Here is a 25908-nt window from a genome sequence, read left to right as displayed (position 1 = left end):
CTGCAAGTTGAATCATCAACCTCCTTGCAAGCTCTTTGACCCTGTTGTTAGTGTACTTCTGTCCAAGACCACATTTACAAATGATGTTGTCGGATAGTTCAAGAAGCAACTTACTTAGATTCACAGAAAATGCATCTCCCAAGCTTGCTTCGCCTATCTTTTTTACCATATCAAATTAACATTTTCTTTTTCACTGTTTCAATTTAAATTTTCTTCAAGCTATTATGCATAGAACTAAATATTATTCATGGTGGAAGCTCAAAATGGTAAACAAGTTATGATGATTCAATTCATGGTATTCTACCTGAAACTGTTGCTGGTGAATATCTGGATTGCAGAGATATAAGGCGCGTAGTACTGCACAATTGTCTCCGACTCCATAAGCACTCCATTCGTCATAGTAATTCCAAAGATCCCCCAACTTGAAATACTCCACGCTTTCTCTCTCCCACAGATGTCACAAACGGTTAAGACTTGTGATCTAAGACTACATACACACAAAAACTAACGACACAAAATTTTGGACAACATATTCTTAAGGAAAAATAAAATAAAAAGGAATGAAAAGAAAAGAAAAGGACAAGATTCTAGGTTCACGTTTGTGGCAAACAAAAAGTAAATAAATTTAGGGTCAAGTAATATACATCACAAGTTGCAATACTTTTGACCTTCCTCCTACTGCAACAGAAGTATCTAAGTGCCACTCATTTGAATTCACCTGTTTCAGCTAGAACCATTCATGTCATAAATATACTATTATAGTATCCCACCAGATGAAATATACTGCTAATAAATAATATAAAATGGAATAAATAACTAACTATTATGAAAATGGGTAATGGAAATAGATGGACAAAGGAGAAATACCAAGCAAATGATGAAATGCTAGTACCTGCATGAATAATAAGATAGAAATTAATTATAACATCATTAAAAATCAATTACAAAGGAAAGATTGTGTCATGGTTCACTAGATTATGCCATGGCCTAAGGGCCTCATTGTATAGAGAAACTCCAAATATGTAAGAAACACATATTTTGTTGTGGACTCATAAAAAGGCATGAAAATTTCATCAAACTTTCTTTTTATATAATATAAGATAAAGTACGAAGAGTATAAAGTAATAAATATTTTTTAATTATTTAACTAAACTAGTATAACTATATTTCAAGGGTACTCAGGTTGATTGGTCCAGGAGTTAAATATATATAACAGGAGAATATATATATATATATATATATATATATATATATATATATATATATATATATATATATATATATAAATAAGTATTTGACATGCTGCTAGAAATAATAACATACATAGTCTCAAAAGTGCATTAGCATTAGTCAGGAACCATACAAAGCGTGTTTTATTTAGCAATAAAGAATAAAATTGCAAATTATTGTGTATCTAAATTCTAAATCAATAATATCTCAACATTTAACTCAAATATCTTCAATCGTTAAAAAACAACTCCAAACACTAAAGTCTGTGATGACGACAAACAAGAAAACTTATATAAACATTTATAATTCTAAGAAAAGAAAAATATAATAATAATAATATATAAATGTTGACCAAAAATTCCAAAGGAAAAGATGCAGGAATAAATAAAAAATCTAAAGCATCTCATTCTATAATTTCGATGTTTGAAACATGAGGTCCTATTCTCCACTAATTCATTGCTTAAAAGCTTATTATTAACTTAAATAACCATTGCTGAAAAAAAAAACTTAAATAAACATTAATTATAAAGTAAATGCAGCTGTTACAAATTCTGAAATAAGTCAAAAAAAACAACTCCCCGCAGGTTACTTATCATAGCACGGTATCAACCAAAATTTGCTTATTAAGAAATTTTAGGTTAATCGAAGCTTTACCTTCTAGTTTCTGAAATAGCAAACTAATAATGACACAAATTATAAGGGGAAAAAGTATTTGATGGTTCACCTTTTTGATATTTCAAACCAAGAAATTTCCGCAGTAATTTTCCACCAGTAATTTTCCACCATCGTGGGATAAAATTGAAAAATAAGAATTGAGAAAAGCACAACAAAAATAAATGATAACGCCGCCTGCTAGAGAGAAATGAAGAAGCCCTTGAGAAAGAAAACCTGAGAGGAGAGGAGAAGACGAGACAAGCCATGGATATTTGATTTACAAAGTTTCCAACTCTTTTTTGAAACTTTAACAACTCTAAAAACATATAAGTTTAAAATAATTTAAAATTTTGTGACGGTTAAAAAAATAACATAAATAAAAATATTTGTAGCGGTTTATTAAAATGCTAGAAAAAAAAACACTAATAAAAAATAAATTTTTTTGTAGTGTGTCACCATTTAAGGTACTTATATTTTTATATCAACAATATTTTTTTTTAAACTTCAATCAAATACTTCAACCAAAGTGTTCAAATATATATCATTAGAACTTTTGATTCTCAAAATCAACATATTAACATAAAAGCAATTTAAATTGAAACAATTACAACTTAATCCATACTTACTCAAAGTTCATAATACACTAAAATAGTTTCATCCTAAAAAACACCATCAACACCCTAAATGTTGCAACCACCAGATGATCCTCTTGTACTCATAGAAGGCTCAGGCTCATTTGCATCGTTGGTTTGCTGAAATTATAAAAGATAAATATTAACTGCAAGAAGGACGTCAACCTCAAATCATGAAATCAACATGCATATACTAAAATAGTTTATTACTAGATCATTGACCTGCACAAAAATCATGATTATTTGGTATCGATGATTAACTCGCACCGATATAGTATAATTCTTGTATCAAAAATCACATCACAAATAAGTACCAAGATAATTAGTTTCCAAAGGCTGAACATTTCCAAATGCATATTTCCAAAGGCTGGACATAACTTACTTGTGGTTGAGATCAAAGAAGGCAGTTAATTCATCAGGAATCTTTCCTTCCTTCATTATCATGTAGGCTTTTAGTGCACCCAAGGTGGTTTGAATTTGGGATTCTAAATTAGTGTACTTTTGTTGCCACTGATCAAAAGATGTTGATGATGTGGCAGCACTAAATGAAGCAATGTCTTAAAACAAAATCGAGGCTTTTGAAAAAAGAAGACTATAGTTAGTGTGTAAACATTTGAGTAAATGTAACATTTACAAAAGATATAAGGTCATACATGCATAAAGATATATCTGTAATATTTCCTTAAAGCATTCCAAGAAGTAAGTGTCAGGCATGCCTGTTCTCCCAGACCAATGATGTGACTGATGTGGCACCTGCAAACATGGCAAAATTTCCAAGATGAATAGTAGGACTTAAACTAAGTAACCTTTTACATTTATTGCAAAACATGATGTTTACCTTCAAAAAAAGACACAATGCTGAGAGCCAACGCCACTGTTATACATCTGGGTAGAATGGATACTGTTATGATGGTTCTAAAGCAAGTAGACATCCAACAATGGCAGTTGAGTACAATGAGAATATGGTAGAGATTATGACAGGTGAAAATCTCAGCTGCATGCCTCTTTACAAGCTGAGTACAGTAGATAAATCATTAGTCAATGCTTTGGATTTAGCCATTGTTAATTATATGGATGGAGAGGACAAGTTACAACGCATATTTTGTACTGAATGATAGTGGACATATTCGGTGCACAGAAAAACAAGATATGCAGAATCTTGTGTTTCAATCTGAATACATATTTGTTCAAGTAAGATCAAACTCTATAAAGTCATTTGCAAATAACTATCCTATTATCCTTATAAAAATCTTTTCTAATTTGGCAAGAGGGAAAAAATGAACTAATGGAAAAAAGAATAAAAAGTAAAGGTGGGCGAAGATGCAACATAATTAATTCTCTTACTTTCTATCCACTTTCTTTCACACTATCCAAGCACTAGTGATCATTAGAAATGGAGATGGTTTTACCTTTCTCTGTTTGAACATAGAGAAGGCAAATGAAAGAATAACAGATCCCAAAAAGCCCATTACAATGTAACCAACACCAGGATTAGACGATGAGTTTGTAAGGTAATATCCTGGGAATGTCAAAAGAAGAATCAGCAAAATTATGTCAAAGCTAAGTCATAGATATTAGTGTCTATAGATAAATTAGTACTAGACTTGGTGCTACACTTCTACATCAATGTTGCTACGAGACCATAAATCAAACCAAATAATGTGATCTTATAGCTCAAGATTAACCAGATAAGTTAGTTTCTTATAACTCATTCTCATACTAAAATTTAGTTAAATGATTAATCGCATTTGAACTTGGAGGGGAAAAGGATTCAAATGCTTATAGTAACTCATAAGATATCTGCAGTCAGAATATAAATTTCTTTTTCCTAGTTATAAAGTAGGCAATCAAAGAACAACTTAGTGTTCATTTGGTTTTCCAGTGCAAGTGCTCCAAACCATGTTTGAGCAAAAGGGAGACTATTTCTTCGAGAAAACTTCCCTCATAACACTCAAATTTAACTTTTGCAGTAATTTAAATCTAAAACAAAAAGGCCCTTGTACAATATAGAGTTGAATATTAACTTCAACTATAATTTACACCTAAAACAGCATCAAGCCCTGACTTAGAAAGAAACCCCAAAGCAATTGCTGCTAGCTCTGCAATGCTGCACAAAAAATTATTGGGTGGAAGACCTTCTTCAAGCTTGATGGCAATCTGAAAACAAAGGGAGGGGATAAGAAAAGGCATAATAGTTAGTTCTAATAAAATCCAAATACAATATCAAATTTTTCCTCCATCTAAATCATAAACGAAGAAAGAAAAAGTAACTGTCCCTAGAACCAGCCATGTAAAGAGTTCAATGTATATGCAGTGATGAAAATGAACCTTTACCCTTAACCAATCATGTAGCCTAACACTGGACGCAAGCAAGAATGGAAGATATGTTCTGGCTCTTGTCCCCAATGCTGATGGAAAAACCAATGAAGCAGCAAAGGATATAAGAAGAACCCCAGTCCATGCCCACACTTCAATGGAAGAAAATGGAGATGGCTTCTCCATAGGCTCAGCATCTATCAATTCTGTCTTCACAGCTTTCCTCACACCTATAGCTGTCAAACCAGTGACACAAACTGTAGCTAGCCATCCTCCAACTACACAAGTTCAACAAGTTTCAACTATCATCATGAAATCATAACACTTAGACTCTATGTACATAAACTTCTCCATGAACACTTACAGATGAAACCGTTAACAAGAAAAAATGAATTGTGTTTAAAATCAACTTCTGCAATTAACTTATTTCCTATCTATCCTCAGTACTTATGAGAAATTTATCCAAATAAGATCTTAATTACACATACACACAGACACCAAGGATGATTGAAACAATCATCAACTCTATTCAGCATCATAAGAATAAGAGCTTGTCCAGTAATACCTACAATAAAACAGATTTTGATTGCAGAAGAAGCGGGAATATCTTTAAGAGAAAGGGGAAGCACAACCAAATAGGGAACATAGAACAAAGGGAGCCATCTCTGAATGAAAATAATTCCCGGTTCAAAGAACTTCTCGAAGGCCACAGCAGCAGAGGGCACAGCATAATCAAGAATAATCAGAACAGAGAAAATACAAAACATCCCAAACAAGGCACTTGGGAATATTAGGTTCTTAATGCCTTTTCATATACATATTAGGTTCTATGACTATACATAGATAAACAGTGGTGGAAGAATATATTATTTTTTTAAGTGATGATGTGATGGGAAAGTAAGTTGTAATCTGTGGTTGTTTAAAAACAAGAAAAGCCAAAGCTTTCGGCCAAGATTGGGGTGACTAACAGGTGACTATCATGTATGAGCTGCAACAGGAAGGCACTATTTAGTTGACTTAAACATACCGAAGAAGTTCAATTCACTTTATCTTCTTATTTTGTTCACATAAAATAGCCAACAGAGCAAAATTAACTTTAATGTTTATCTACTAGAAAAGTGAATAACTACCGGGATAGGACATAGAGGCAGCACCCTTCGATAGCAATGTCTGAATCGCCTGTTAAAGAAAAAACAAAACATAAGCCACTGGAACATAAAATCTTAACTAGGAACGTAAAAGATATATCGATAAGGAACCTCTAGGTAACAAAAAATTCCAAGTGTACCTTGACTCTACAGAAGCCACTGGATCACAACCACATGGGATGGAGGGCCAGAGTGACGGAGAGGGCATAACGAAGCTGAATCACGGAGTTACTGATTCACTACGAAAGAGGCTACCACAGAGGCTACGACGGAGATGGCGCGACAGAGACGAGGAAACGAAGACAGCACGATCGAGATGAAGCGACGAAGACAACGCCGACGGAGATGGTGCGACGAAGACGGAAGGCACGACGAAGACGGACGACACGACGGAGCTGGCGCGACGAAGATCGCTGCAACGGAGGCTACGGCATGGCTTAATCGCAGATCGGAATCGATTGGCACTCTGAACTTAGGTTTTCGAGTGAAAGGGAAAAATTCATTAACTTTTCTGATTAGGAAGGGAACCCATGAAAAAAATAAAAAATTCACTCAGAAAAGAATGTGTTGCAATCTGCGGAGGTCATAAACCTCCTAAAAGAAAATAAAAAACTCCTCTATTATCAGCTTTTATAAAATCTATCATAATCAGTCCATATGATCTTTATTTGTGGAGGTCTTTTTAACCTCCATAAAATGACCCATGCTATATATCTTTTTTTTTTGTAGTGATTCCCCACACTTGAATTTCACCAAAAATCTCCCAAAACAGTTCCAAAGCCCTTCACAGCTCAATAGCAAGGTATACATTGTTTTTCTGGTATAAGGACTTATCATGAGCTGGTAAATCACATAGAACAAGCTAAACAGGCTAAAAAATTGGCTTCAATGGAAAAATAAGTTCAAGGTAGGCTTTATTTGGTCAAGTGGCTAAAGAAACAAAAATGGCCTCTATCACCTCAAGATGTAATTGAAACAAGCTATGTTAAATAGAGTCAATTCAAGTTCTGCCATTACTAGAAATCATGAGTGCATCACACAAAAGAAGCAAATAAGGTTCAAGTCTTACAAGATCAAAATGTGCCAAACTGATCTAAAACTGAAATTATCAAGAAAATCTACTCTACAATCAATGAGTGACTGGATCAAATAGTTGGGAATCTCTCAACTTAAGAATTGGCAATTTAACACTATGCTCAAAAGAAGACAGCTAAGACAGCAGAATAAGACTCAATGAATCTGTAAAAGTTTTAAAAAACAGCAAACGAAGTTCAAACTAAAAGCTACTACTAAAATCAGCAAAAGAATTATCTAAACAGGTTTAAACACAAAAGAAACTAAAAACAGAATCAAACTATTCAAAACCCAAAATAAACGTGTTAGGAAACTCAAATTAGTACAAGAAATCAAAAATTGGAGCAAAAACTAGTTAGTCAAATCTATTAGCTAAACACCAGCAAAAACCTAATATTCTAACCGTATGTTTAGTATCATTTCACCTGCCATATGCACCATAGAAACTCCCCAAGCAATATTACACCATAGCAGTTTTGCACAACAATTTGATCATTATGTATATGATGCCGCCCAAGTGCAAAAGTCACTTCAATGTAGAAATTGGCCACAAAATGGGATACAAATGCCAAGCTATGTTTCCTTGCATATTTATGCATCAGGATTGTGAAAGTATTTGCAATTGAATACAACATTATTGTTGTATCAGTATATTTTGGCATTTCTTAAGATGATAACTCTAGCATCATCCAGAGCGGTCATTGTCCTGATACACATGAATCTAGTCTTCAAATGTCAAACTCACCATTCTTTTACCATTTGTTTATGTAAGGAATTCAACAGATCAGTTAGTAGCTACTAAGGCTCCAACCAGGCTCCTTCTTCATCCCTGTTCCCTTCAATGAGTTTCTAATCTTTGTGACTTCTTCCCACTGTCCTACATCTGCACAGATATTTGAATATGACACGTACACTCCAGCATCACTTGGTCCCAATTCCAATATCTTTTTGGCTGCTAACTTGCCTAGTTCAAAATCACCATGGACCTTGCAAGCAGCAAGCAAAGTTCCCCATATTAAAGCATTGGGCTGAACAAGCATCTTGTAAATTATACTTTCAGCATCCCTCAGTCTACCTGATCGACCAAGAAGATCAACAAGACAAGCATAGTGATGATAACCTGGCTTAATATTGTAGTCTTGACACATTGAATTAAAGTAAAAGAAGGCTTCTTCAACCAGCCCATTATGACTACATGCCAATAAAATCCCAACAAAAGTTACGGCATCAGGCTGGATTCCTTCTTTTCTCATACGTTCATAAGAAGCTAAAGCCTCTGCACCCTTACCATGTTGAGCATAGCTCACTATGATGGATGTCCAACCTATCAGATCAGGCTTCTCAGCATCATCAAATGCTTTCTGACAATCCTCGATACTTCCACACTTCGAGTACATTGTCACCAGCGAACTACCAATAGATACAGCTGCTTGTAAGCCCAATTTTTCAGTGTAGGCATGCAGTTGTGCTCCAATGTCAGACCGATACAAAACTGCAGCAGCCCCAAGAATCGATGAAATTGTGAAGGCATCTACTGTCATATCAGTTTGGCGCATATCACAGAATAACAAAAGTGACTCTTCAATTAGACCCTTTTGAGCATAACCTGAGACCAGGGAAGAAAGAGCAAATGCATCCTTTTGTGGCAGCGTATCAAACATTGTCCTTGCTATGTTCAAGCCTCCACAATTTGAATACATGTTTACAAGTGCACCACCAACAACTATGTTTGTTCCTATTCCTAAACGCAGAGCATAACCATGAATTTCTTTGCCAGTTTTTAAGAAACAAAGATCAGAACATGCAGCTAAAGTAGAGGTTAAGGTAATGTTATCAGGTTCAATTTCTTGATATAGCATTTCTTTAAATAGCTGAAGAGATCGATATGCATACCCATGCTCTGCAAAACCAGAAATCATGGAGGACCATGAAACATAGTCTTTGGCTGGAATTTGCTGAAAAACTTTGTAAGATTCTTCCAAACAACCACACTTTGAATACATTGTTAAAAGTGAGCAGCCAACAGAAACATCAGCAACTAACCCAGACTTCAAAATGTAACCATTTATCTGTGATCCTAGAAATAAGCAGTTCATAATGCTTAACACACTACTAATACAATACTCATCAGGTTTCACACCTTCTCCTAACATTAAAAGGAACAACTCAACTGCCCTTCTAGAATTTTGGTTCTGTGCAAAAGAAGACAACATGGCTGCCCATGTGCACTGATCCTTTTTATTTTTAATCTCACCAAAGGCTAACTCGGATAGTCCAAGTTCTCCTATTTTTGCATACATATGGATCAAAGCAGTTCCAACCTTAGGATCCAAATTCAACCCTAATTTTAATACCAAGGAATGAATTTCGCCAGCCTCCTTAATCATCCCGGGTTTTGCACATGCAGAAAGTACACTAGTAAGAGTATAGTTATTTGTTTCCTGCCCTATTGCTCTCATATTTTTGAAAAGCTTTAGTGCAAAAATAATATCATCCTCTTGCACAAATCCAGAAATGATTGCAGTCCAGGAGACCACATTGTGAACTTGCATTTGGGAAAATTGTCTAAAAGCTTCATTCATACATCCAAATTTTGCATAGAAATCAACAATAGAAGTCTCCACAAAGACATCTGTCGCACCACATTTGATAGCCCGCCCATGAACTCCTCTCCCAATATGCAACTCTTTAAGAGCACCACATGCTGTTAAGAGGCTTGGAAATGTATAACTATTTGGCATTACATATGCATGGTGCATTTGGCGAAACAGATTCAAAGCAACCGAGCTTTCTCCACTTTTAACTGCCACGGAAATAATAGCATTCCAACATGCCACATTATCACGCGAAGCATCATAGAAAAACCTTAAAGCCTCCTTAAAGTTGCAGTTTTTAGAAAACAAATCCACCATTCGAGTCTGAACATAACCACTGGAAAGAAAACCATTCTTCGTTACAAGTGCATAAACTTGCTTGCCAAATATTGGTGCTCGCAGAGCACTGCAGGCTGAAAGAACACTTCCATAACTAAACTCATCAGGCTCAACACCACGAAAATGCATTCTACGAAACATCTCCAGTGACTTCTCAAACATTGAATTATGGTCACAACCTGATATCATGATGTTCCAAGAAACAAGATTAGGAAGAGCAATTGTATCAAACAGCTTGTAGGCAATAACCATGTCAGCAGATTTGCAGTACCAATCGAGCAAAGTGTTCATGGAGAAGATATCAGATTGTAAATCACAAGTTTTAAGCAAATGGGCATGCAAGATTTCCGTGTTTCCAACACTCTTCCCTGAAAACTTGTAATCACGTAAGAACCCAACTGGGTTGGAAAATGTGAACTTTTCTTCATGTTTTGCACATGAACCAAATGGGTTTTCCACAAAAGCGAGGGAAGAGGAGAATCTGTTAGCAAGTTGCGAGCTTTTCCAGTTGAACTTTTTATTGATTAGATAGTTCATAAGGATCATACGAAAGGGGCAGAACATCATCACCAATATCTACCAAAACACTGAATCAGCAATTCAAATCCAAAACTCAAAAGCATGAGACAGTTAAACATTCCATTGACATATCTAAAAGCTAGCAATAGGGTTAGAATAAATCTTTATTTGCAATCTATACAATTCATCAAAGCTCCAAAGGAGCATTTCCCGCTCAAATTTTACCTTCCCAAAATTTGCTAAAGTTTGGATTTATCTTCTGGGGTTTTTAATAATTGTATTTTTTTTTTTTTACTTAACATACATGATTGACATAAAATATAATAAACTAATAATCCCACTAAATTACGTATTTATATTTTTTAATATTTTTATTATTTTAACTACAAATATATGATAACAAATATAATAAATCGTTAAGATTTATTTGATACCATTTTTAGTATTTCATTCCTAGTTTATAATTGAAACATTAAATGCTAAAAAATTAAATGGGCTGTCCATTAATTTTTCTTTATAAACAAGTCACTATTTTTCTAATCTTAAATTTTTGAAACTTATCAGCCTTCCTAGAATTTTTAGAAAAAATATAATTTTTATTATTATATTTGAGTTTTATCTTAAAACTTTAAATTTTGTTTGAAGATTTGTCACTAATCACAAAGATTATCACATTATATTGTTATAATCATTACATTATATTGTTATAATCATTGACTAACAGAAAATCACATAAAAGGCTAAGAAGTCACATGCAAACTAAGAGTGGCCACATGCAAATGAGAACAAATTTAATCGAGAAAAGGAGTGAAAAAATGACATATTCAGATGAAAAAACTGATCCAATGATAGGAAGATTTTGTGGTGAGATCAAACTAACGGTCTCCGGTCTCCGATCTCCGATCCTTATACAGATGAACACAAAATAAGAACATTAAAAGAGAAATTAAAAGACTTTAAGAAAAAAATTTATATAAAGATAATATATTTTAAAATAATAAAAATCGTATATTTAAATATTTTAATATTAAAATAATTGAGTTTCATTCGTAAGAATATTTTTAGTTCTAAAATACAAATTTATAAGTACTTAAAACTGTTATCATCAACCTAACATATATTAGTCAGTTTTATAATTACTCGATTTTATTTAAATTTTTTATCACTCCTATTGAAGTGTTATTTTAATTGTGTTATTTTAATTGTGTTATTTAGTATATATTAGTTTAGATGTACATTATAAAGAGACATTTGTTTGAATATATTCTTTTTGCATTTTCATAAATATTAGAGTTAAAATGTTTGTTTATGTATGTTAGAAAGTTATAAACAGTTATTTGTTTCTTGAAATGTTATATTAATTTCCTTTTACTTTTTTTTGTTAAGGGTTGGTAAATTTTATTTTCACAATAATGAGAAAAGTTAGTTAGGGATATCAAAACAGATTAGTCCGGTCGTTTTGATTCGACCTGATTTTGGTCCACTTTATATGAGCCGGGCTGACCCGAAATGATGAAACAGGTTGTATTATGATTTGTGATCCAAAATCAGATTTTAATATATAAGCAATGGTGTATAAGCAAATTTTGAAGAGAAAAGGAATATGGTAAACTGTGGCATATTAATCTCTTTGTTTGAAAATTGAAAGATCAGATGTAATTCAAACATATGGCAGCTGAAATCGAAAGACTGACACATCCTAATATTTATCATTAAATTAAACTTTTCGTAATATTGTTGATTTATTAATTATGTAGCAAGCAGAGTTGTTGGCCACATACACGAGCTTGTAATCATACATCATTTTCTACAAATATATAAATTCTACCAAAGCAACAAGCTTGTTAGTCACTTACCCAGAATTTAATTCAGAGTGATGTGGGTCTTAATTACATATTACTTTCTGAGCGGTGGATAGCACGTAATAACCTTCACTTACGTTGGAATCACAAATCACGGAAATTATAAAATGTTTATTCTTTCAGTTTAAGTTAATGCCAAATGAGCGATTAACGGTAGCAGCTACGAAATTGAAATTGACAAAATTGAAATTGGGGGAAAATTTAAGGATGAACAGCTATTAACGGATGAACGGGATGAGAAATTCACAGAATGGGTCGTGGTGGTCGGAATTACAAAATTGAAATTGGGGGAAAATTTAAGGATGAACAGCTATTAACGTATTAACGGATGAACGGGATGAACAGCGCAATTGGAGAAAAATTCACAGAATGGGTCGTGGTGGTCGGAAATCAGAAAATCAGAAATTTAGGGTTACGTCGAAAATCAGAAGTTTAGGTTACAAATCGAGAAGAAGGGAACCAGAACGAAATTACGAACAAACCTGTCTTCGCGGTAGTCGTGGCGGTCGGAATCGTCCACGAATCGCATTCCGATGGTGGTTCTGCATTCTCCGTGCACTGCGCTGCGTTTTCTCGCTGCTGCCAGCGACGTGGTGGATGTCACGGTGGAGGAGAAACGAGACGCCGTGAGTGGGCTGCTGCACTCTGCCTTCGTGTTTCGTGGTGGCCTGTGGCGACGTGGGTGGAGGAGAAACGCGGGTATGGCGCAGAGAAGAGAGTCGAGAAGAGTCGCAGAGTGTGTGAGGAATGTGTCTGGCGCAGTGTCTCACGGAGGGATGTGAAAAAATTTTGCACCTGTGTTTCAGTAAATCATACGGGCCGCGGGCTGGCCCGTTTTGGTAATCATCTTTGCCTAAAAGTTTACAATCCAAGTCCTTTGACTTTTTCATGCATGTTATTTTTTATTTATCTACTTCTCACTTCTACGTTGTGTTTTCTAGGCACTCCCTCATTATCCCAAAATCTCATTCTCCTTCACTGGATGCTACTCCTCCATCAGTAAGTAATTTTCAATAGGTACACAAGAAGATTTGCTTTATTACTTTGTAACTTCTGTACTGACTTTACTCTATAATTTTAATTCAATAATGAATTCTTTCTTCTCGACCAAAGTCCTTCACTGAAGGTGCTTAGGATGGATGTTAGTGGTGTTATCAATAATGAAATTAAATATATTCTTATTGTTTAAAGTTAAGATATGCATGCGTAGTGATATCTCTACTTAATCAGTGAAATGACTTGTTTGAGTCTTAATCCTAAACCCTAGGGTAAGTGAAGGGATTTATTTTTCTTTTGAGATGATTGTCAACCTTGTCGTATCCTAGTTGACACAGAAAAGGGATATAATAGTGCATGATGGCGAGAGAGAACAAATAAACCAAATAATGGAGATTTTGAGTGTTTCAGCATTTTTCTTTTCAATTTCCTCAAGCTTGAAAACTCTGCTAAATTTGTTGCTCTGTAAAGTGCAATAGAGACAAAAGGCTCCTGTTTATTTACCCAAAATGCTCCACATTACTAATATTTGTGCCATCCCTATCTTGAAACTTAGTTGGTTGTTATGTTTTGATAGGTTATCTCTCTCTTGTTATTAAGTGAAAGGTGTCAGTTCTGATTGATTATTTATTTTTGTCAAAGGTGTTGCAAAGCTCTTATTTACCTAGCCTGATTGGCTATTATACAGGTGGTAGCTGCAATGTTTTCAAAAGTTCCCTTCATTAGCAATGCAATCATGAAGGCTACTGGCTGCAGTATGTACTTCAATACTTGTACATTTATCTGAATTCTACTATGTGTTAGTTCTCTTATATGGCATAGATTTAAAAGAATTCAATTGAAACTCTGCTGGTAGATATTGAATGAGTTTGTCTAAGCTTAAAAATAAATTGCTTTCAAAAAAAAGTGACGAAAAGTAAGTGATTCTTACAAAAACAGAAATTGCTTATGTCTGGATATAATTATAAAAAATCTTTTTCTATCATTAAACATGTCTCTCGGTGTTTTTGAAAATAGATTCTGCACTAGCTTATTCTTGACTTCTGCTTTTAAAACTAAGTTTAAACAAACATCTAAAATCTCATGCCATGTAGTTTCATAGGATGTTTTGAATTCCTGCAGGTTCATTCAACCTGTTGGTCAACAATGGAGCAGCTGCTGGCCAAGTAATATATCATGTAAGATTTTAGATCTTCTATAATGTCACTTGCACTTTAATGGAATCAGGGTCTCCAAACTATGCAAGTTTTGGAATGTGTCTAATTTTGCTGTAAAACGTGCTTTTCAGACACATATTCACATAATTCCCCGTAAAGCATACGATTGTTTATGGGCTTCTGAGGTAAAGTTCCATTTCCTTTCCGAAGTTTGATACATCTGGATATATGGTATTATAAGGATGTTAATTTAGATGATGAGTACTAATCTAACATTTAACTTTAGAGTTTGCTAAGGCGACGCGTTAATTTAGATGATGAGAAAGTTTCTCAGCTTGTAGCGCGTATTCAGAAGCAGTTATTGCCATCTGATATGAGCCAGGAAAGCAAGAATGAAAATTTTTGTTCAAGTAAAAGTTAGTTCGATTATTCATCTGTTGTAACTTAGAAGTTTATATTTTCATTCAGAAGAATGATGCATGCGCATAACAATTGTCTAATGTAACACTCAACTTCAAAATTTGGGTAGTTGGGATTTTTGAACCATTGTTTTAAACCCAACCCAAAAATTCTCAACTACTCATCTATCGATTACGAGGGTTATGTCAGATGTTTTTTTGTACATGTATTATTTTCCTTTTATTTATGTTCCTATATGTACAGTCAAATTTTTAATTTATCTGCTGTATATTTTTAAGAAGGATTTACTAGAAGAGGACATTTATATATAATTTTGATGCTAGTATTCTTAAGCTTTTGATATCAAAGACTCCATGCTTTTCTCTGCATAAACCCAGGTATCAATAGGGATGGCAATTAGGGCCTGACCCGCAGGCCCGCATAAAAAACGCGGGGCGGGCCAGGATAGTGAGCCCGCAGGCCCGTGCGGGCTCGGCCCGCATAGGCCCGCGGCCCGTGCGGGCCGGCCCGCAAGCCCACATAAAATTAAAAAAAAGAAAAAAAACTTGCACTTGTGTATATTAATTACTTGTTTTATGGACTTTTGCATTAACATTTCAAATTCTTGTATAACTGGAAAAGACAAGTATTATGTAATTCTTAATGTGCTAAAATTTAAAGAATACATTGTGTATGTCATAGTATGAATATGATGAAAATGTTGAATTATCAATTTATCATCTAATTCCCCAAAGTCTTTACTTAATTTTGTGAAATTCTTAAAGTTTCCCAATTTTTAAACATTGAAAGTTTTATCATAAAAAAAATAAATAAATAAAAAAATTAAAAAAAAAAAAAGCGGGCCGGCCCGCGGGCCAACCTTTATGCGGGGCGGGCCAGAGTATGCGGCCCGCATAAAATGTGCGGGGTGGGGCGGGCCGGCCCGCGGTGTGCGGGCCTTATGCGGGGCGGGCCTAAACGGGGCGGGCCGGCCCGCATTGCCACCCCTAGGTATCAAGTATCTTCACTCCCTTAAAGCATCTCTAATGAAGTTGATCTGCTGATATGAGTATTTTATTAATAAAAGTAATATTTTAATTTTATGAATATTTTAACATGGTTTCTGGATTTATATATTTGAAGAACTTTTCAATACTTGAGGAATTATGTAGCATTATTCTAATGATTTTTGTTTTAATTATATGTTTAAGAACTATTTAAAGAAATTGACACATCAAGTATCAATTTCATGGTTTTTTTCCCTACTTTTTGGGAAAGCCATGTTGACTTATCTCATGTTGCAGCTACAGATGCAAAGAAAAAAAAAATCATGAAAACCGTTGAAGGAGTATTAAAATGTCTTAATTATCTTTTTTATTTCATTCAATTTGGTCTTTTGTTGATAAATTTTTTAATAAAATCTCTCAAATTTTAAAAACTACTACAATGTGATAATTTTGGTTCTATAGACTTTTTTAACCTCAACTCATATAGATGAGAACTAAATTATGAGAAGTGGGTCAATTTGACATGTTTAGTTAAAGTAGTGTAAGTAAAGATTTTTTTTAAATGTGAGAATGGTTGGTGTGCATATGTCTGCAGATGTATGAGTTTCTCTGGCTTATCTACTTTATTATTATTATTGTTAGCTGGAATACTTTATACATAAATTAATCTTATATTATAGTACCAGTAACGGTAAAAACACAATATTTGATCAAACTCCAACATGGATTGTACAACAAATAAATATCTTTTCTTTTTTTATTAAATATAATATTATTGTTACTATTAATATATTTTATCGTCACAATCAAATACTTTAATTATTTTAATGATTATATTAAATTGTTATTTATTATTCAACTAAAGGTCTCAGATCATAATTTTTAATTTCTGTGTCAAATATTTTTAATTAAATTCTTATTTGAACCTCTTCAATCAAGACATGACCAACCCCAAGTTATATACAACTATAATTATGTAGTTATAAAAAATAATAGTATTTAAATCACTTACTTCTGTAAATAAAGTGATTTAGTATGTAAATAAATTTTTTGAAATATTAATATTCAAAATTAATTGAAATGTATACTGCAATTAAAAGACATAATAAAATTTATAAATAAAATATATTACATATATAAAAAGTACATTAAAGAAAGTTATTTACATTTTAGAGAAACATCGAGTCGTATAACGAATTTTCAATACAATTGTTTTCATGCAATAAAATTTGAAAAACAGACCTCCTACAACATTCTTTTCTACTGTCAAAGCCATTATGAGAGAATAATTTGTGTCACCAGCCAAATCCAACATTAGAACATCGTTACTCAGTACAACACTTGAGGTGAGTGTTTTTGCTTTACCTGCATAGTTTTCAAAAGGAACATCAATACCAGTTTCATGTTTAAGTAATTGATTAAACTAATCACGTGTCTGTTCATCCAATTAGGAAAATTGGATGTTCACGATCCTAAATGCTTCTGCTTTGCCACTGATTCTTACTACGCTGTACTTTTGGCATCCCACATAAATTTGGCAAGCTACTTTCCCTTTGATCATTTGCAATGAATACGCAGAGAATAATATCGGCTTAAAGGGATGAAAAGAAATGTGAGTGACCAAAGCTCGATGGATGGCCTCGTAGCACTGCCACGGGATCAGGAGGAGCTCTTTTACTCATTCTCTGTTCTCCTTTATGGTCCAGCTGAAATGAACTGACATTAGGCTTTCCAGCTCACCTATATTGACTTGTCAAGTCAAAAATTTGAATTTCCTTGGATGTCACCAAACAGATTTTACAATGTTCTAAATAATTTCATCACAAATATATATATTTTAAACCAGACAAACATACTCAATAAAATACATATAAAATGAAAGTCACTACTTTGAACTTTTTCCACAAACTCTAATTTCTAGAAAATTCGAATCTGCAGCACAAGACAATCAGGAAAGTGAGCAGTACACTTAATGCAAGCCATCGATCCATTGCATTAATAAAAAGCTAATAAAAAAAAGAATACATAAATTATGCTCCCCATTCAACATTAGAAACTCATTTCAATTTCCAACTAATTAGTAGCCTCACCATTAATTAAATCAAACATACATTCAATAAATTTCCAGATCTCATTCCAAACATCTCAACCTTCAAACCTTCAATTACATAAACCTATGAGCCTCAATCAATTCAAATTTAGCACCCAAAATACCCAAAAATTAAACAAAATCATCAATTTTCACTAAATGTATTATAAAACTTAAAACACTTACCATTAAACTTCAGATGAACACCAATGTAACCATAAAAATCAGCTGCATAAAACATTAACACATACAGAAAAATGAAACAAAATCACAAACCCTAAAAAATCACCTTTTTGGGAAAAGTTACACCTAATATTGGACCTTTCTCAACAAAGCCATGTAACAATAATAGAAAGAGAAAAATCACAAGAAAAATGTAGAACTAGAATCCACAAAGCTCTACACGAATGTAAATTCACACACATATGAACAAAAATAAATAATAAAAATTACAACCATAATCAAACAGAGCTCTCGAAAAAAAAAAAGGTACCTTTTACTAAGAGGAAACATTGTCTCTGTTTCTGATCAAGAAAACCGTAGAGCAAAAATACAAACACTAATTAATAATACAAAATAAAAAGGATTTTAATTCGAATGCTATGGTATAGATTCAAGTCTTGCTAGCTTGTGCCAATGACTCAATGCAATGCAGGGTTAATGTATTAGTGAAATGGGCAATAAAGTATTTGATCAACACTTTCTTCTGATTGTTAAAGACATAAAACGCTAAATGGGAAGCTATGCTAATCATAAAGGTATAATCAAGAAATAATCAAGGCTACCAAAATAATCAAGAAAACATAATGTTGTAATTAGAACACATTAATCCAAAGAGCCAATTTATAACATTGCACTAAATCAATGTGTTAAAAAACCACCACAAGTAAAAAAATAGTAGCTTCAATGTTTAAATGAAACATTGTAACGTCCCATTTAATTATTAAACGAAATTAAAGGAAACGTCACGCAAATGATAGTGCAGTAGCGTAGTCTTGGGGTCCTTAACCCAACCCCTACAACCTGGGCACACCACGATGCCAACGGAAACCAGATACAAGTCTAACAAAGAGTGTAGAGTAAAAATGCATAAAGCGATACATGGGCCATAGCCCTAAAGAAAACATGAAGAAAATAACTCCAGCCCAGATGGCTAAGCAGCGGAATCACCATTCCCTTATTGGCCACGAGAACCTCGCCCATCTGCTCTCATCAATCAAATTGATGATCATCGCAAGAAAGAACAGCCACATACAATACAACCATACAACAAAACGGGTAAGCTATAGCCAATAACATATTCATCATACAGTCAATTATATTTTCACCATCCCCTATCCATACAACAACCAAGCATGTCATGACTCTTCATTCAATACACTACGACTCGACTCGACTCATCCGGATACGTATAACCTGGTCGGATTCAGCGGATGCTTGCACTTGTGGTGGATACCTCTGCTCACCCCTGAGCTATGTGTTACAAGTGTTATAATGAATCAAGTTTTCCTCACCACAAGGTTAGCCCTTAATGAATTTCGGGCCTCCTGCTACTCTCACCACAGGAGTCAGTCCGTTCTAGGTGAGACTAACTGACTCCTCAGAGTGTTAGGATGCAACCTTACCTTGAATCTTTACCTAGCTATACAGATGGGGCACCACCATGAACACCCACTAACAGGGGCCATGGGATTACGTCCCGACCACTGAAGCGCGACCCTGAAAGTCTCACCTAGAGACCCCAAGGATTTATGCACTGACACAGACCAAATACCCTCAAACAATATTCACCATGCAAAGATACCCTCATTATATCAACCTTTAAAGTCGTTACCTTTAACATTTCCAGATCCAACCCATTCCAACTCATCAAAATCCATCCATGTACATAGAATCCAACTCATCTCATTATCATGCCACTTTAACAACACCAAACTCATTTAGTTCACATGTCAATACTCATACCAAACCCATCATTTATAATTCATGAATCATGCTACGTATGCATCACACTCTATTATATACATGTCCATCATCATAACATTCATGCCCAACCAAAATAGATCATTCAGAACTAAGCAAACGTCCAAACACAGCGTTGTCTCGCCCAGCACCTCGCTCAGGCTGAGGGGTCTCGCTCAAGCGAGTTTCCCCTCCGCCTAGGCGAGGGCACAAAACAGGAACAGGAACAATGCGGGATCTCGCTTAGGCGAGACCCCTCTCGCCTGGGCGAGTTGTCTGCTCGCTCAAAATTACACTCTGGTCGCCTGGGCGACCATTCGCGCAGGAAGCCCTGGGCGAGCCCCTGCACATCTTGCCTGGGTGAGGCAAGCTCGCCTGGGCGAGACTATCAGTGTCCGCCACTGTTCGCACCTGCACAACCCATACACACACCCAACAGAGATTTCCAGCCAGCCCAAACACCCTTAGCAGTACACAATCTCAAGGAATCCACAAACCACAACGATACAAGTCAAAATACACCACACGAAGAGGGTCTAGCTTCCCTTACCTGGAAGTAGCTAGAAGGTGCCTCGACTCTAACCAACGGAGCACGGCAGCTCAAGGAGGGGACTTGCGAGTTGAACAAGACAGTGAAACAGAGTTAGGAACTAAGCTCACGGTGAAACCCTACTGTATAACGAACAGATGCTCATGGAAAGAAGTGTGAGCTGAAAGATAACTTACGTGGAGTGAGAACAGCTTGATCGAACTTGGAACCGTGAGGAGGTAAACCCTAGCAGAAGTGCGACTGCGGCTCTTTAGGATTAGGGACAGTTTCTGAGAATGAGAGAAATGTTAGGTTTAGGGCAGACTTGGGGACCTTATCTGTTGGGTTGGCCTTAGTCCCACTTACAAGGGCAGCCCACAAATTTTAGGGCAGAAAAGAATTAAAAGATTTTTAATGGGCCTTACAAACACAATAATTTATATCTACAAGCAACTACCAATCATAAAAGTAATCAATGAATAAATGAATCTAGAACTCAAACATGAATCATATAGACTAACACATATAAACTGTTTTTTTCCTTCCAAGAGTTTCAAGCCACATACCTTGAACAGAGCTCCTTGGTTAGCTTTATATGGAGGCGTAGTCTAATTTTTTTTTGCGTGCCTCCATCTCTTCATTGATACCAAAACATAAATTCTCCTTTTTTGGGTGTCAACGTTGATTATATCTTCATTTTTAATCAAGCCAATTGGACCACCTTCCTATAAAATCAATAAACTTGGTAAAATTATAAGGCATCATTTCTTAAGAACAAATTTTGTGACTAACATCTTTGGGAACAGGTGAAGCTTCAAATTGATTTGTAAATTGCAATAATATCGATAACGGTGAGGAAGGAAAAGAGAGATAGACCTGGTCCTCGTGGATGTTGAGGCGACGAAGTTAGGGGTGCTGCCATTTTCCAACGACGGAAAGGGAGCGAGAGTTGAGTTTGTTGAGCAAACCCTTCATCATTGTTGTTGCATATATAAAGATATGAGAGTGAAACGATCAATTTAAAACAACTTTCTTCATAAAAAAACAAAACAATACAACTCTTTACAGAACCCAAAAAAAAAACTAAATGTTAAAATGTTACCTTTTGTTTTCATTGAAGACACTTTTTCTTCGATCTCACCTCTTCTTCCTTGATTAGACGATTTTTTGCTTCGATATCTAACAAACAACAAACACATTATTCTAATATTTTACAAAAAGTAACAAACAAAATAAACAAAAAAAAATATGTACTTTCATTGAACAAAGAAAAAAAACAAAAATTTTGACTTCAAATAAAGAATACAAACAAAATGAAGAATGACAATCAAATTGATTCAAAATTCGTTCATAAAATCAAACAAGCTTTTAAAATAGCATGGAGATAGCTTAACGGTGACACAAATGTGAAAGTTAAACTGAAAAAACCTGAGAAGCGAGGGGTTTATCGAATTGAAACTGGAAGGGAAGCACGCGAGAGGATTCATCGGTTTCCATGTCTAACAGAAACATAGAGCTTCCGATTAAGTTCAAAATATAGACTGATTCAGTAAAATTAACGGAAGTAAAGTGCGAATGACATAAGTGAAGCAAAACCCTAAACAGTGAAGTGAGGGTGGTTAAGACCAAACGAACAGAAACCTCGTCAATGCACCACCGAAATCGACGAACAAAACATCGCCAATGCACCACCGAAATCGAAAATCCACACCACCGCCCTTTCTTCCAAGTGCACAAACCACACCAGACGCAATTTCAGTGCACTTTGTTACCTTCAAATTTTACGAGAAACAATAACACAACATCAAAAGAATGAACAATACAAACAAATTGATTCAAAACTTTTAAAGAGAAAACATAAGAAGAAAATCAAATTTAATTAAAAGTATAAGAACAAAATGAAGAACAAATTTACTTGAAATAAAGCAAAATAGACTCAACACAGAGAGCACCGGAAACTGAAACCACAATGACAATTTGAAATGGAGAAATGCAGCAGATAAATCCATAATCTTCCATTTTGAAAAAAGTAGATATACATTATTCAATCATAGAAGAGAATTGTGTAGCAAAGATGAGTGGGAAACAAAATTTTACAATAAACCCATCAATTAGAATGAAAAGCTTCAAGAGTATGAGGGTAAAACCGGAAAGAAATCAACTTCAGCACGGGTAAAAAGACAATAAAACCGAAAAATGGGACACGTGTAAACAATTTAGATTGGGATGTTTGGGTAATATCCCTAGTATCTACTATATATCTAAGAAATTCTTAGTATAGGTAATTTACTGAGATAGACATCGTAATTAATTGACACCTGTCTCAAATTGAGGGTAATTTAGCCTTTTGGGTTTTCTTTTTTTCCTACTGAAAGCATTAAATGGTGATTGATGTTTGCTGATAGGCGGAGCCTTCTTCTTCAAGCCATTGCAGTTGATCGAGGTATTTGATTTTTTTCTTCTTCTGTTATCTTTCTTCATCTCCTTCTTTTGCTTTCTTTCTTCTTCTTCTTCAAGTCCATTGCTTCTTCTTTCTTCTTCTTCATACCAACGTAAGTGTTTTAAATATTCTTTTGGCTATTTATTTTTGTTGGCTGATGGTTGTTATTGAATGTTCACAGAAGTTTTGGGTGTTGGATATTTTTTTAATGCTTCTTCTTTTTTGGCTGATTGTTGTTGTTGCATGTTGACAGAAGTTTTGGTTGGTGTAGGTAATTTTTTCTTCTATTTCTTTTTTTTTGTCGTGGATATTTTTTTAATGCTTCTTCTTTCTTCGTCGTACCAGCCTAAGTTTCTTATTTTTTTGTTGGTCTTTTTTTTTGTGATTGTTGTTGTTGTTGAAGGTTTACAGAAGTTGTGGATATTTTTTCTTTTGTTTTTCTTCTTCTTCTTCTTCTTCCGTCTTCTTTCTTCGTCGATCCTTTTTCTTTCTTCTTCTTCATATGAAGTTATATTTTTTTTTAACTTCTTGTTTATTGTTTTTCATGCATAACAGAACCTTTGGTTCATCAAGGTTAGTTTTTGTTGTTCTTCTTCCTTTTTTCTTTTTTTTTTCTTCTTCTTTGTGGATCCTTCTTCTTTCTTTTTCTTCATACTCTGTTATTTTTTCTTTACTTTGTGTTCTGTTTTTTTTTTTTTACTTTGTGTTGATTGTTCTTTATGAAAGTTTTGATTTTTTTTTGCAGATTGAAGTACTTTGACGTCGAAGAAAATAAGGCTCATGGACAAGGATTTAAGGCCCTTTGCAAATCAATTGTCGAGGAAGCTTCTAGCCACGACTGAAATTCTATATTTTGTGGTGCTTTTGTGGAATGAACTTGCGAACAATCCCTCCTTTCTCTCCTGCTCATATTTTTGAAACCCCAAATTTATATATTTTTCCTTTGGCTTTTTTCTGTTAAGGTTTTGTTCTCCTTAATCAATTGATTGTTTTTTTTTTCTATGATTATTTTTTTTCCATCTCCTATTACCGTATTTTCGTGGATCTATCAAATGGGTTTGTGGTTTGTTTTTATTTTTGTATATTTGTTTATTATATTGATGGTTGGTTTGTTTGTTGCTTTTGTTATTAAGGTTTTGTTTTCTTTCATGAGATGATTGTTGTTAAGGTTTGCTTTAGCTTTTGCAGTTAAAGTTTGCTTTGGCTTTTGTTGTTAAGGTTTTGTTTTCTATCTTGATGTTTCTATTTGTTTTGTATCTTGAATATGTTTTTATAATCCAAAAAATCCTTTCCATGTAAATGTGTATCTAATGTTTTTCCTTTCTTTGTCCTTATGAAACCTTAGGGAGCATAATCCTTGATATGTGTGTTTGGAGTTACTGAAGATTTACTGTAAGTTTGCCTTCTCCATATTTTTCTTTCATGGTTTTAAATTGAAATCACTTTAAATTCATATATATTCTTAATATGTATGAATGCAATGATAGATATACTCTAAAAAGATCCCAAAAATTCTTTATTACTAATGTTAACACTCTTACTTTTGATCAATTTTACTTTGGAAGTTTCATAATGTTCGAAAAGTATAAACACTCATGCATGTTTTTCTTTGAAAGATATTGAGTACTTCATACAATTCCATCAAATTATATGTTTGATTGAAAGAACTTTATTCACAGGCAAGCGGGCAAGAAGAGGAGATCCCTCCATGAAAAAAATGTTTTTTTCCCGCACGAAGGTACAAAATATAAATGTGTCACTTATGCTTATCTACATCTTCAGGTTTTAAGGAAATTAACTAAATTTAATGGCAGCAGGAACTACAGCTATTGAATAGAAATGCAAACTAGAGAGACAATTCTCTAAACTAAGAATGGTTAGTAAATATGTTTGTAAATTATAGTTGTATTTTACCATCTTACTTATATGATATCAATCTTAAACTTTGAATGTTACATTTTTATTAGGCAATTGATGAGGAGTAAAATGAAGTTATCTCTCTATGCGTCTAATGATTTGGCTTCAAGAAAATGTTATCTTGAAGAAAATTTAAAACTTGCTAATGATTTGAAAGTAAGTATAGTTTCATGATCATATCAGTATTTTATTATTCTCTTTTCATTTTTTTATTGTTTTGTTGCTACTTTTATAGTTATTTTTTATTGGTAGACATGGTTATTAACATCAATTAATGACTTTCTTTTTTTATTTGAATTCATTTTAGAATGGACCCAAACTTAATTTTTGTCTCATATACTTGTTGTTATAACTTCATATGATGATTGCAGGTATAAATGACTATTAATATTAATGACTGAGATGATACACATTCATCATTGTGGTTGTAATTGTTTTGTTGCTGCTCTTGATAATATTGTAACCTTACTTTCCAAATAAAACCAAGTGTTACGGTTGGAAGTTGTTGCATACCACTTTGTTCAAATTCTCGTACTCTCAAACTTTATTCTCTTGGTTTAGAAATCCGTTGTGCTATAATGGTCATGATATCTTTAATCTATATCTGGAATTGTGATTATGATGGATTATGAAATTTATTTGTAGGACGGGGTTGGTGGAGAACAATCAATACAATATCTGATAAAATTGGAAGTGATTTCTTTGTCAGGATTTCTTAATTAGTTTCTAACATTTTCATAAGGTGTTATTTTATTTGACTTGACCGATATTGCAGCAGTCATGTAAATGGGTTATCAACATGTATTATGAATATTGGTACTCATGTGACGTCATTTGTATTTATTGAGATAAATGAAACTTATTTTATATTGTATTGTATTAGTTATTCATTGAGATGAATGACATTTATTTCATTGATTAATAGTTAGAGGCTTTTTATTTTGTATTCTATTAGATATTTCCTATAAACGTTTACTTCCCTCCTCTTCCACAATTAATGAATTTAGTAACTATAAAAAAAAATTGTAGTTTGGATAACAACTA

At 34.0% G+C, this 25908-nt stretch overlaps 3 protein-coding genes across 8 annotated transcripts; 1 reads left to right on the top strand and 2 right to left on the bottom strand.

The window, feature by feature from the left end:
- Positions 1–2411: 2411 nt before the first annotated feature.
- Positions 2412–7806, bottom strand: LOC114185160 (plastidal glycolate/glycerate translocator 1, chloroplastic-like). Of its 4 annotated transcripts, XR_014994873.1 has the most exons (9): positions 6121–7806; positions 5963–6011; positions 4851–5110; positions 4559–4673; positions 3926–4035; positions 3355–3529; positions 3170–3269; positions 2899–3091; positions 2412–2636 (listed from the first exon to the last, which is right to left on the bottom strand). XR_014994873.1 is itself a non-coding variant. In XM_085672978.1 (6 exons), exons 1-6 carry the CDS (start codon positions 5597–5599, stop codon positions 3223–3225), a joined length of 909 nt encoding a protein of 302 aa, XP_085529104.1. In that variant the 5' UTR covers positions 5600–5933; the 3' UTR covers positions 2412–3222. The 4 variants fall into 4 exon arrangements, 2 of the variants coding, with proteins under 2 accessions (XP_085529104.1, XP_027928519.1); XR_014994872.1 differs by lacking the exons at positions 5963–6011; positions 6121–7806 and adding an exon at positions 5398–5932; XM_085672978.1 differs by lacking the exons at positions 5963–6011; positions 6121–7806 and adding an exon at positions 5398–5933 and having other exon boundaries at positions 2412–3269.
- Positions 6496–13260, bottom strand: OTP87 (pentatricopeptide (PPR) repeat-containing protein). 3 transcript variants are annotated; one of them, XR_014994871.1, is made up of 3 exons: positions 12851–13260; positions 6682–10563; positions 6496–6592 (listed from the first exon to the last, which is right to left on the bottom strand). XR_014994871.1 is itself a non-coding variant. In XM_028072715.2 (2 exons), exons 1-2 carry the CDS (start codon positions 13256–13258, stop codon positions 7843–7845), a joined length of 3129 nt encoding a protein of 1042 aa, XP_027928516.1. In that variant the 5' UTR covers positions 13259–13260; the 3' UTR covers positions 6496–7842. The 3 variants fall into 3 exon arrangements, 2 of the variants coding, with proteins under 2 accessions (XP_027928516.1, XP_027928517.1); XM_028072715.2 differs by having other exon boundaries at positions 6496–10563; XM_028072716.2 differs by having other exon boundaries at positions 6496–10574; positions 12851–12982.
- A 49-nt stretch (positions 13261–13309) lies between these two features.
- Positions 13310–15252, top strand: LOC114185161 (adenylylsulfatase HINT3-like). The gene is made up of 5 exons (XM_028072721.2): positions 13310–13385; positions 14053–14119; positions 14487–14542; positions 14653–14706; positions 14808–15252. Exons 2-5 carry the CDS (start codon positions 14065–14067, stop codon positions 14940–14942), a joined length of 300 nt encoding a protein of 99 aa, XP_027928522.1. The 5' UTR covers positions 13310–13385; positions 14053–14064; the 3' UTR covers positions 14943–15252.
- The last annotated feature ends 10656 nt before the right edge of the window (positions 15253–25908 follow it).

The sequence above is a fragment of the Vigna unguiculata genome, chromosome 5, assembly GCF_037176805.1.
Source record: "Vigna unguiculata cultivar grain cowpea cultivar isolate G323 ecotype 2 chromosome 5, ASM3717680v1, whole genome shotgun sequence".
Lineage (NCBI taxonomy): Eukaryota > Viridiplantae > Streptophyta > Magnoliopsida > Fabales > Fabaceae > Vigna > Vigna unguiculata.
This window is presented reverse-complemented; position numbering and strand designations above follow the sequence as displayed.